We start from the raw sequence: 12,577 nt of genomic DNA, 5'->3' as shown, positions 1-12,577 counted from the left end.
TGTCTATAGAGAGGTTGCAGTTCTGGACTATGACAGCACTGGAGGATAATGACTTCATGGTCGCTTCACGCTTGGTTCTTCTCAAATCTTTGGCCTTGGCAATTAATTTATATTTTTTCATATAAACATAGTTTTTGCGACCCTATTGACTATTTACAACAAAACTTTTTTTGGTTCTGTGATCATGTCCTAATATTTTACAAATTTCAAGAGTGCTACATCCCTCTGTAAGACTTGTAACAATTTTTAACTTTCATAGTCAGTTAAATCTCTTCTTTGATCCAGTTTTCTTGAGGAAGACAAGCTGACAAGGAGCTAACTACCTGTCTGTTCTGCCTGACTGCGATCTCTATTGGTTCAGAGTGGTCATGGCCAGCCCGTGTCGCAATTGTGCAGCTTCTGGTGATGTCACATCAACAAAGCAGTTCCTCCTCTTCCACCATTCCCTGTGGAAGGGGAGTCACTGCCGATGTCATGATCATTGACATCTGACTCACAGCTGCCTAACTGCAAATATATAGTGGTCAATCAGCATGACATCACCAGCGTAGCTCTGTTGACACGAAGTAAAGCAAAGCAGCGGATGCACTGCCAGAAGCAATCTGTAAATGCTCAGAGCCGGAAGAAATTGGTACTTAGGTAGGTCCACTATTTCAAAAATTGCTTAAGTTTTGGTGCTTTTTCATGAGACTATCCTGAAAATCGTGTGGCAGAGTAAAATCATCAAATGAAAAAAGATCCTGTGGACATAAACATTTCGACAAAAAGGATCAGAGTAAGATGTTGAGAATCATTCCAATGAGCAGGCAAAGCGCATTCAAGCAAATGGAAGCTTTATTTTTTTTGTAGTTTTCAATGACACCATTCACTTTCCTATACAAAATGTAGTGAAAATTGGGAAAGCAAATTCTAAATGTGATGGAACTACAAAAATACCCTGCAATTCCAATAATAGTTTCCAGTGCTTAATTTATTTTACTCAATTATATAGTGTTATTATTGCCGCAGCGCTTTAGACACATCATTATTACGGTCACCATTTGTGACTCACAATCTGCAGTTATGTACAAAATAATAACAGTGTATTGGAAATAACTGAGAAAAAGCTCAATCCCCATAATAGCATTTATTTCCATGTACACAAAGGCACTGGGAGCACCGCACATTCATTTCCAAAGGAAAACAAGAACAAAATATAAATTTTGAAATTTAAAATGAAGAAAAAAGGAATAATAGGCTGCTAAAAAAATAGCAGTTTCATTTACAAACTTGAATATTTACAGTATAAATTGAAATTTATTTCCAGACTTCGCTTTTCTGTTAATCACTGAACTAATATTTAGTTGTATAACCTTTCTATCTAATAACTGCTTTACATCTGTGTGGCATGGAGTCAACTAACATCTGACACCTGCGAACAGATATACCAGCCTAGGCTGACTGAACTACATTGGACAGTTGTTTTGCGTTCTTAGGTTTTGAAAAACAGCATTTTTGATGTCACTTCACAAATTTTTAAGTTGGGCTGAAGTCTGGACTGGCCATTTCATATCATCAATCATGCTGGTCTGGAACGAACCAGTATATTGCCCGCTTGCTGGTGTGTTAGGGGGTCATTGTCCTGTTGAGACAATTTCAAGGGCATTTCTTCTTCAGCATAAGGCAACTTGATCTTTCAGTGTTTTGATATATTCAAACTGGTCCACGGTGCCTGGTATGCAATAAATGGGCCCAATTCTACAGTATGAGAAACATCCTCCAAACCATTATGCTTGCACCTTCATGTTTTACAGTCTTCACAGTGTACTGTGCCTTGAATTCAGTGTTTAGGGTTGTCTCACAACTATCTGTGTTCTTTATACCCAATAAGAACAATCTTGCGCTCATCTGTCGATAGAATGTTGAGACACTTCTCTGTAGGCCGGTCAATGTGTTCTGGCAGGCAAACTGTAACCTTTTCAACACGTCTTATTTCAACAATGGTACTTTACGAGAGTTTCATGCAAATAGTTTGGCTTCTCGTAGGCATGTTCTGATTAATGAATTGTGAGTCCTGTGAGGGTATGTCCACACGTTCAGAATTGCATTAGTGTTGCTAGACTGCTGTTGTTTCTCACATAACCGTACATTCACTATCAGTATGTCTTTGGAATGTGGAGAACACAGAAGAAACCCACACAAACACGTGAATCACATACAGCTGTGGCAAAAATTAAGAGACCATCACATCAAGAGGATGATGTATAGTCACAAGCCATCAAACAAAGAAGAACTGCTTACATTTTTGCGCCAGGAGCAGTGTGAAAGACTGGTGGAAACGTGCCAAGAAGCATGAAAGCTGTGATTAAAAATCATGGTTATTCCACAAAATATTGATTTCTGAACTCTTCCTGAGTTAAAACATTAGCATTGTTGTTTCTAAATGATTATGATCTTGTTTTCTTTGCATTATTTGAGGTCTCAAAGCACTGGTTTTCTTTCTTAATTTTGACCATTTTTCTTTGTAAGAAAAAAAATACAAAATGTATTGCTTGGAACTTCGGAGACCTATTGTGAGAAGTTTATAGAATAAAAGAACAATTTACATTTTACTCAAAAATATACCTATAAAGAGAAAAATCAGACAAACTGAACATTTTGCAGTGGTCTCTTACATTTTGCCAGAGCTGAAGAAAGTCCTGGCAGATGTTGTCCTTGGTGGGATTTGAACACATGATCCCATCGCTGCAAAGCAACAGTGCTAACCACCAAGCTGAACTGTGATCATTGTGCAGTAAATATGATCTGGTATCATGATTCTTCATCAGTACAATTACATCAATACTGATCTAGTCTACTGGTCTAGTTTTATATTATTTTACGGGTAAAAAAAAAAAATCTTGTTTATGTTGTCATTTTCTGAAGTCCTCATTTTTATAGCCAATCTGGTTATTTTATTAATACCGTTTTGGAACAGAAAATATTTGTTTGCTTCTTATTGCATTTTGTTGCTGAGTTGTGGTGAACGAAAAACCACAATTCTGGCTTTTCAACAGCACTCTGTAGTAACCCATTGGTTCCAGGACAATGGAGGGGGGATGGGCATGGGGAACGGCACAACCAGTTTGTGCACTTTATCTGTCACTCTGAGTTTCACTGCAGTATTTAAGATAGCAGCAGGCAGGGGCATTCACTGACGTTGAAGGCAGCTGATGGCTGAATGACACAGCCATCATCTGCTGGGAATAGGGCATTACATTTGTAGGTAAAACTTTCCCCACATTCAAGTCTATGTGACTTGCAACAAAACTTAATGTATTTTAAAAAAACATTTCCCATATTTTGAGCAACAAATGATTACAATTCTTAATGTATACATTTTTTAACAAACATTTTCAATTGTGTATCATTTCTCCTATAGATATGTGACTTTACTATACCTTGTATGTTTTTCATATACATGTTATTAATAAACAAAAAAAGAAAAAAATAATAGCTACTTTGCTGTGTGAGTTCTCTCATGTCTAACAAGACTTAGTTTCCGATTAAAACATTTCCCACAATTTGAACAGAAAAATGGCTTCTCCCCAGTGTGAATTCTCTGATGTCTAACAAGAACAGATTTATCTGTAAAACATTTCCCACACTCTGAACAAATAAATGGCTTCTCCCCTCTGTGAATTCTATGATGACCAATAAGAGTTGATTTTGATGTAAAATCTTTCCCACATTCTGAACATGAAAATGGCTTCTCTCCTGTGTGATTTCTCAGATGTCTAAGAAGTGTTGATTTGTCTTTGAAATATTTCCCACATTCTGAACATGAAAATGGCTTTTCCCCTGTGTGAATTCTCTGATGTTTAACAAGATCAGATTTTGTAGAACAACAATTCCCACATTCTAAACATGAAAATGGCTTCTCCCCTGTGTGAATTCTCTGATGTTTAACAAGATCAGATTTTGTAGAACAACAATTCCCACATTCTGAACATGAAAACGGCTTTTCCCCTGTGTGAATTCTAAGATGTTCAACAAGATATGATTTCTGTGTAAAACTTTTATCACATTCTGAACATGAAAATGGCTTCTCCCCAGTATGAATTCTATGATGTGCAACAAGATATGATTTCTGTGTAAAACTTTTCCCACATTCTGAACATGAAAATGGCTTCTCCCCTGTGTGAATTGTCTGATGTCTAGCAAGAGCTGATTTGTCTGGAAAATATTTCCCACATAATGAACATGAAAATGTCTTCTTTCTCATGTGTGTTCTTTGATGTCCACCATCCCTTTTGTCGAAACATTTATTTTGCTTATCATTCTGTAATGAATCAGTGTTTAGAATCTTTTCCAAAGGATCAAATGATAAATCTTTAGTGTGAAGGACTGAGGGTATATCTGATATATTAGCATGGCCTTCATATATATCTGATGTGATATTATGATCATCTGCTTGAAAATCTGAAAAAAAAAAACATTTTTTTTTCAAAAACACTTCTTTGAAAATATATTAATTCAAATATATTACTAAATACTTTATAGCATAAAAATGTCTACAGTTTGTACTGCGCACATTGCATCTTCAGAGAGCAAGAGGTCTTGATCTCTAGTGCCAAATATTGGAATTAGCAGTCCAAAAAGTCAATATTGACCCTTCAATGAGCTTTTTCTACTTAGCCAAATCAGAATCTCTATTTGCACACATGTTTCAGGGTGTTGCCCCTCCTTAGTGCAAAGCAAGAGGTCCGATTTAGCTCTATGAGAAAACCGACTGGAGCCTAAGGGGTAACATCTCTTCTTGTGGAGAGTGAGATATGCATCTGACATGTCAGAGTAAAGAGACTTATAAGCCATGCAACGCTCCTCTGGGAAATTAAATATGCAAACTGTTCCTACAGAGAGGAAGAGGACCTCTAGTATCACCTATTGGAAGTAGCTATTCTTAAAGTCAATATTGATCCTATTATGAGCCTTGCCACATGACTTAGGATAAAGGCCAAATCAGAATCTCTATCCAGTCAGAGGCCTCATACATCCAAATCAGATCTCCTGCTTTGCGCTGACGAGGAGCAACACCCGAAACACGTTTCTGCAAATACAGATTCTGGTTTGGCTTTTACTCCAAGTCATGTGGCTTGGCTCGCTTTAAAAAATGATTGATACGGATATAAAAGCATGTTGCCAAGTGAGGTATCTCCATAGTTTATTTAAGGAAGAGCAAATCAGGGAAAACAGAGCTACCTGGTGGTCATGTAGGGGCTGTTATTCCTATGGCATTCAGAAATGTAATTCATGTAAATTATTGAAAAAAAAAGTGTTGACAGTGATCAGAAGACAATCTTTATGGCCAAGTGCACACAATCCAGAACTAGCAGCGCTTTCGACGCAGCATCCAAAGCGCTGCCGTCTATTGAACGCAGGTGACTATGCATGTGTTCATTGAACCGTGCGGATTAACAGCGCTCAATACATTCTACAGGAGAAATTTTTCTTGCAGAGACCAACGTCTCCACAAGAGAGATTGATATGCTGCGGTCTGGAAAGACACGCTGCACGTCAGTCTCCGCGGGCGAGTCTCGGGCGTCTGTGGATGCATACTGAGCATGGCATTTCTTGAAATCCCATCCACTATGCTGAAACATCTGTCCGCTGCGAGTTGGAGGCTGCATAAGTATGCAATGTCAAGCCTGCCGCGATTATTGATTGTCTGCACATACCCTTATAAATTGTAATACCGCCCACTTGGTGTAGCTAATGAGATGTGGGACTTGCGATAAAAAATATATCATCCGTTATACACACTACTAGAACTCTAAAGAAAAGAGTGTCCGAGAACACATCAGGGGCTCAATCAAATAACACAGTGTCTATCCATTTTCGCTGGGTGGAAAAGAGCCTCATCATTTCTTGATAAGTTAACACTAGCAATGTGTCTAGGTTAAATGTAATTGACATAAAAATGTTAACAAGCCCTCATGAGCAGAAGACTGGAAAAGAATGCGTCCATTACTAAAGGCAAAATGGACATTAGATCTTGATACACGAGTACCAAAAGGTATAAATGATAAGACGGATCTCCCTCTATTAGCATTTTATTATATTATTCTTTTCTTAATATTATGTCTTTCTGTGCTGTTCCAGTCTCTTTCCTACTGTGGGATAAGTGATTATTCACGCATTATGTAATCTACCAGCTTGTAATGTTCCCCACTTTTTGGGTAAAGGCGATGAACAAGCACAAAATGCTTTAGTTGTACAACCATACATATGTGTTTTTCTGTAGCACATACCTGCAATGAAATAATATAGAGTGACTAATACTAACATTTCAACCTTTCTACGTGACGATGGATTATGGCTATACAAATTTTTACTCCAAATATCCTCCAAAATCTCATCCTGTGGACCTGCAGGCCCATCCTATAAGGGGTGAATTTAACATACTTACCTCTTCTGAGCGGACACTTCTGAGTCATAGATAGGGCTAGGGCATATTATTATTTATTGACCCTCAGCTCCATCTCGAGCCATGGCAACTTGATGGTTGAACTCTCTGTAAGATTGATCTTGTGCAAACCTAAATAGATCCACCACTTCTCCGCTGTTATCTTGATTGTATCAAGCAATCAGGTTGCTAGTCTTCCTATTTGCATTGATCCTTCTATTCTTCCGACCATGATCTCCTTCTCCAGTGATTCCTCTCTTCGTATGACGTGTCCAAAGTCGGCAAGTCATAGATTCGTGATCCTTGCTTCAAGTGACATGTCTGGCTTGATTTGTTCCAAAAATGATTTGTTTTTCTTGCCATCCATGGTATTGATAACATCCTTTTCCAGCACCACATTTCCAAGGTGTTTATTTTTCTTCTGTCTTGTTTCTATATCATCATCATGACATCATGCTGACACTCCATAGTAAGTCCTTCATTCCATCTACATTTGTTGCTATCAATGTTGTGTCGTCAGTGTATTTAAGATTGTTGACGGTTGGCTTAGCAATTTTGAGTCCTTCTTTTTAGGCAAGTCCAACCTTCCTAAAATAGCTTCTGCATATGAATTGAAGAAAAATGGTGACACAATACAATGAACCATGCCTTGTCGCCATGTATCGTTCGGACTGTTGCTTCCTGGTCGATGTAAAGGTTCCTAATGGGGCTAATCAGATGGTTCAGCGCACCCATATCCTTCATGGTATTCTTAAGTTTCTGATGATCAACACAGTCAAAGGCTTTGCTGTAGTCCATGGAGCAAAAATAGATCTTGTTGTATTCTTTGGCCTTTTCCATTACCCATCTAATGTTAGTAATTACATCTCTTGTTCCCCTGCCTTTTCTGAAACCTGCTTGTTCCTGTGGCAGCTGTTTGTCAAAGTAAGGTTGTAGCCATCTTTGTAGGATCTTCAGTAGTAGTTTGCTGGAATAAGGTAGAAGCTCAATAGTCCGATTGTTTCCACAGTCGGTAGCATCTCCCTTCTTTAGAATAGGAATAATCTTGTCCAGTGCTTGGGCCACTTACCAGCGATCAATATCTGTTAATACAGGCACGTGAGGACATCCACTGCTGCTTCAGAAGACTTTATTAGCTCTCTTGGAAAATTGTCGAATGCAGGCGCTTTGTTATTTGAAAGAAGCTTTATTGCAGTAACAACTTCATCTTTCAAAATCAAAAAGAAAAACAGATTGCCGCACCAACCGCTAGTGAAAACACCTGTACATGTGTGTGTCAGATATCCAGCGTATATGCCACTTGCAGAACTTGGGTGCTGCCACAGAAATATAATCCATGAAATAGCAAAAAGTTTTTTCTTTTTGCTTTGAACTTGCCTAGCACACTGCGTAGTAGTGAGACACCGTATTAAGACACATTTGGTGTGGTATTGTCAGTGAACAATATTCCATAATGGATACAGAACCGTTGCCATTATCCACAGCACTTTTAGCAGGCAGGGAGAACGTGAATTCCTACTTCTCTGAGATTGAGCAGCAGGATGAAATCTTGTCATTAAGCACCAAATCTCTGGAACATAAATTGTTTAACCTGGCGGAAAGAGAGGTGAATCTCTTTTGGACGAACAATTCCCTGAAATCCTATGCGGACTGTGGCAGGGTCACACGGGGACTAAGAGTTTATAAAGATTTGTCCCAGTTCAGAGATAACACACAATTTGTGAAAGCTTGGGAATCAATTTTACTTAAATGTTCCCAAGACCTCTTACAGCTAGTATTGCAGCAAAACATCACTAATTATGATATTGTGAAGTCGGAGTTTATCAAAACTAAGGAAGAAATAAAAACTCGTTTAACGGAAAACCAATGGACTACTCTGGATAAGAAATTGGACAATAAGATGGTGGCAATCCAAGCGGATATAAAACAGCGTAAACGTGATAAATTTATACGCGACAAGACAGACTTTGATCAAGGACTGGTATTCTCTTGGAATAAAAATAGAAACGCACAAAACCACTGGAGATTTTCCAGACAAAGATCCAACAAGAATAATAAGTATAACAACAAAAAAAATCTTCAAAAGAGATTATTTTACCACAGACTTGGATTCTAGTAACGCAGAGGAACCAGTAGCAACAACCAGCAGGAATCCCCAGGATCACTCTCTGCTACCAGCAGCCCCTTTAGACGCAGGACGCGCCGAGGGGGTAGGAAGTACAGATCAAGAGAATCTAAGGAAAAGGAAACAAGTTTCGTGGAAACGACCCTCCCAGCAGCTGCACCAATAACAACGATTATCAATTTGACTTCTCATGAACTCAATGCGGCACATCAGTCACTTTTATTGAAAGAGTTAAATTTCGGTTTACGAGGAAAATTTGACATTGTCGAGTTTAAGATTGATTTGTTTAAGGCTGTAAGAAAAATTCACCTGTATAAGTCGTTTGCAACTTCATCTAGTATAGATACAAAGGTACACCCGGGGGAGGTTCCATGCACGGTGGGCCCTTTGGGGTTCATGGTAGATCATAACTCAGTTGACGATATTAGTAAAGATGCACAACTATTGCTCAGTTTAACTGATCCGGATGTGACAATGCGTATATCTACACCCTATACTAATACACCCTTCACAGGAGGAGTGCAATCTACGTATATGCCTCAAGTGACCCCTGGTAATCTCATAGATGTCTTTGAGAGACAAGTTCTACAGGAGGTGGAAGCCCTTATTTACCGTGAATCAATCCCTAACTTAACTCAAGCAGAACAGAGAGCATTAATGGACATAAAAAGTTGGTCGGACGTGGTTATCCGCACTGCGGACAAAGGAGGTGTGAGGAAAATGTATATCATAAGGCCATGTTCACACCATCCTTTTTTTAATGCGGAACCGCCGCGATTTTCCCGCTGCGGGTCCGCAGCTGTTTTCCATGCAGGGTACATTACAATGAACCCTATGGAAAACAGGAACTGCTGTGCCCACATTGCGGAAAATCGCGAAAAAAGCCGCGCTGAATAGCCGCGGTAAAAAAGAAGTACCATGTCACTTCTTTTTGCAGAACTGCAGCGGTTCTGCACCCATAGACCTCCATTGTGAGGTCAAACCCGCAGTAAAACCCGCAGATGAAAAAAATATCTGCGGGTTTTCTGCGGTTTGTGGTGCAGAACCGCTGCAGTGTCACCCCCCGTGCTCCGACGCCCCCCCTGTGCCCTCATCTCCCCCCTTATACTTACCCGGCCTCCCGGTGTCCGTCCGTCCGTCTTCTCCCTGGGCGCCGCCATCTTGCAAAATGGCGGGCGCATGCGCAGTGCGCCCGCCGAATCTGCCGGCCGGCAGATTCGTTCCAAAGTGCATTTTGATCACTGAGATATAACCTATCTCAGTGATCAAAATAAAAAAAATAGTAAATGACCCCCCCCCCCCCTTTGTCACCCCCATAGGTAGGGACAATAAAAAAATAAAGAAATTTTTTTTTTCCACTAAGGTTAGAATAGGGTTAGGGTTAGGGGTAGGGTTAGGGTATTTTCAGCCATTTTAACCCTAAAAAACTTCCTAGAAAACACACAGACTCTGCATAGAAAACTGCATCAAAAAACGCACTAAAAAAACGCATCAAAAAACGCATCAAACGCATGCGTTTTCTGCCAAGAGCTGCGGTTTTTAGTGCAGGGAAATCAGGAACGTGTGAACATGGCCTAAGTTAGTTTTCTTGCTAGCCTGCGTGGGCTAAGCCCCCCTTCTTGGAGTGATGCTGCAACAGTTTGTAGCTTCTCTTGCTCAAGGCTGTGGGCTAACAAGCCCCCCTTCCCTTTCACCCAGCCAAGAGCTGATCTGCCAATGTATGGGGAAAGAGAGGTTTTATTGCCGAAAGGAATTTACGACCGGCATTTCCTGTGTAAGCTCTTGTTCAGCTATAAGTGAAGTAGAAACTGCGAGGATCCATGAAAGATTCTTTGTTTAGTTTTTGTTAGATATTAGGCAAACGATTTAAGCTAGACATACGAAAATATGTATTCTTATTCTCACTCGGTGTACCTACCCATCCCTTGAAACTCGGGCTTCTAACTCCGTCTGGTAAAGAAGTAGGGTTTTCTCTGTAAATATGTATCCCAGATAGGACATATTTGATCTCATTAGAATGCTCACGTTAATCCGAGATGATTGATGGGTTTGTTAGAACTATAGTTAGTTAGTTAGTAAGTAAGGCCGAAAAAAGACATTTGTCCATCCAGTTCAGCCCATATTCCATCATAATAAATTCCCAGATCTACGTCCTTCTACAGAACCTAATTGCATGATACAATATTGTTCTGCTCCAGGAAGACATCCAGGCCTCTCTTGAACCCCTCGACTGAGTTCGCCATCACCACCTCCTCAGGCAAGCAATTCCAGATTCTCACTGCCCTAACAGTAAAGAATCCTCTTCTATGTTGGTGGAAAAACCTTCTCTCCTCCAGACGCAAAGAATGCCCCCTTGTGCCCGTCACCTTCCTTGGTATAAACAGATCCTCAGCGAGATATTTGTATTGTCCCCTTATATACTTATACATGGTTATTAGATCGCCCCTCAGTCGTCTTTTTTCTAGACTAAATAATCCTAATTTCGCTAATCTATCTGGGTATTGTAGTTCTCCCATCCCCTTTATTAATTTTGTTGCCCTCCTTTGTACTCTCTCTAGTTCCATTATATCCTTCCTGAGCACCGGTGCCCAAAACTGGACACAGTACTCCATGTGCGGTCTAACTAGGGATTTGTACAGAGGCAGTATAATGCTCTCATCATGTGTATCCAGACCTCTTTTAATGCACCCCATGATCCTGTTTGCCTTGGCAGCTGCTGCCTGGCACTGGCTGCTCCAGGTAAGTTTATCATTAACTAGGATCCCCAAGTCCTTCTCCCTGTCAGATTTACCCAGTGGTTTCCCATTCAGTGTGTAATGGTGACATTGATTCCTTCTTCCCATGTGTATAACCTTACATTTATCATTGTTAAACCTCATCTGCCACCTTTCAGCCCAAGTTTCCAACTTATCCAGATCCATCTGTAGCAGAATACTATCTTCTCTTGTATTAACTGCTTTACATAGTTTTGTATCATCTGCAAAAATCGATATTTTACTGTGTAAACCTTCTACCAGATCATTAATGAATATGTTGAAGAGAACAGGTCCCAATACTGACCCCTGCGGTACCCCACTGGTCACAGCGACCCAGTTAGAGACTATACCATTTATAACCACCCTCTGCTTTCTATCACTAAGCCAGTTACTAACCCATTTACACACATTTTCCCCCAGACCAAGCATTCTCATTTTGTGTACCAACCTCTTGTGCGGCACGGTATCAAACGCTTTGGAAAAATCGAGATATACCACGTCCAATGACTCACCGTGGTCCAGCCTATAGCTTACCTCTTCATAAAAACTGATTAGATTGGTTTGACAGGAGCGATTTCTCATAAACCCATGCTGATATGGAGTTAAACAGTTATTCTCATTGAGATAATCCAGAATAACATCCCTCAGAAACCCTTCAAATATTTTACCAACAATAGAGGTTAGACTTACTGGCCTATAATTTCCAGGTTCACTTTTAGAGCCCTTTTTGAATATTGGCACCACATTTGCTATGCGCCAATCCTGCGGAACAGACCCTGTCGCTATAGAGTCCCTAAAAATAAGAAATAATGGTTTATCTATTACATTACTTAGTTCTCTTAGTACTCGTGGGTGTATGCCATCCGGACCCGGAGATTTATCTATTTTAATCTTATTTAGCCGGTTTCGCACCTCTTCTTGGGTTAGATTGGTGACCCTTAATATAGGGTTTTCATTGTTTCTTGGGAAACTATGACGTGTTTTGTAGTGAAGTTATAGAAATTAGAGAAAATAGTTTAAAGTTTAGGCAGAATGTAGAGAGAGGAGGGTCTGGATAAGCCAGCCTTTCTGTGATGTCACAGCCTTAATGTTTTAAGTGTCTGGCAGGCTCTGAGGAGTCGCTTTCTGCTTGATTTCTTGTCTTCTCCTGGAAGAGCCCTGCACACGTCCAAATGAGCTGGGACGTATGGTTGCCTGTCATGCTTTAAACATGTGAGTGTTTCTTTTTCTCATTTATTCCCTTTATGTTGTAATTACCCTTGTACATATTTG

General features: G+C 39.9%; 1 protein-coding gene across 1 annotated transcript in view; it reads right to left on the bottom strand.

Annotated features, from left to right (window-relative positions):
* Positions 1-807: 807 nt before the first annotated feature.
* Positions 808-12,577, bottom strand: part of LOC138664128 (oocyte zinc finger protein XlCOF6-like) — a 130,250-nt gene continuing 118,480 nt past the window's right edge. The window contains exon 9 of the mRNA XM_069750564.1: positions 808-4,194. Within this exon, the coding sequence (XP_069606665.1) occupies positions 3,476-4,194 (719 nt within the window). The 3' untranslated portion in view covers positions 808-3,475. The remainder of the gene's footprint in view (positions 4,195-12,577) is intronic.

The sequence above is a fragment of the Ranitomeya imitator genome, chromosome 2, assembly GCF_032444005.1.
Source record: "Ranitomeya imitator isolate aRanImi1 chromosome 2, aRanImi1.pri, whole genome shotgun sequence".
Lineage (NCBI taxonomy): Eukaryota > Metazoa > Chordata > Amphibia > Anura > Dendrobatidae > Ranitomeya > Ranitomeya imitator.
Note: the sequence above shows the minus strand (reverse complement) of the source record. Positions and strands in the feature narration are given on the sequence as shown.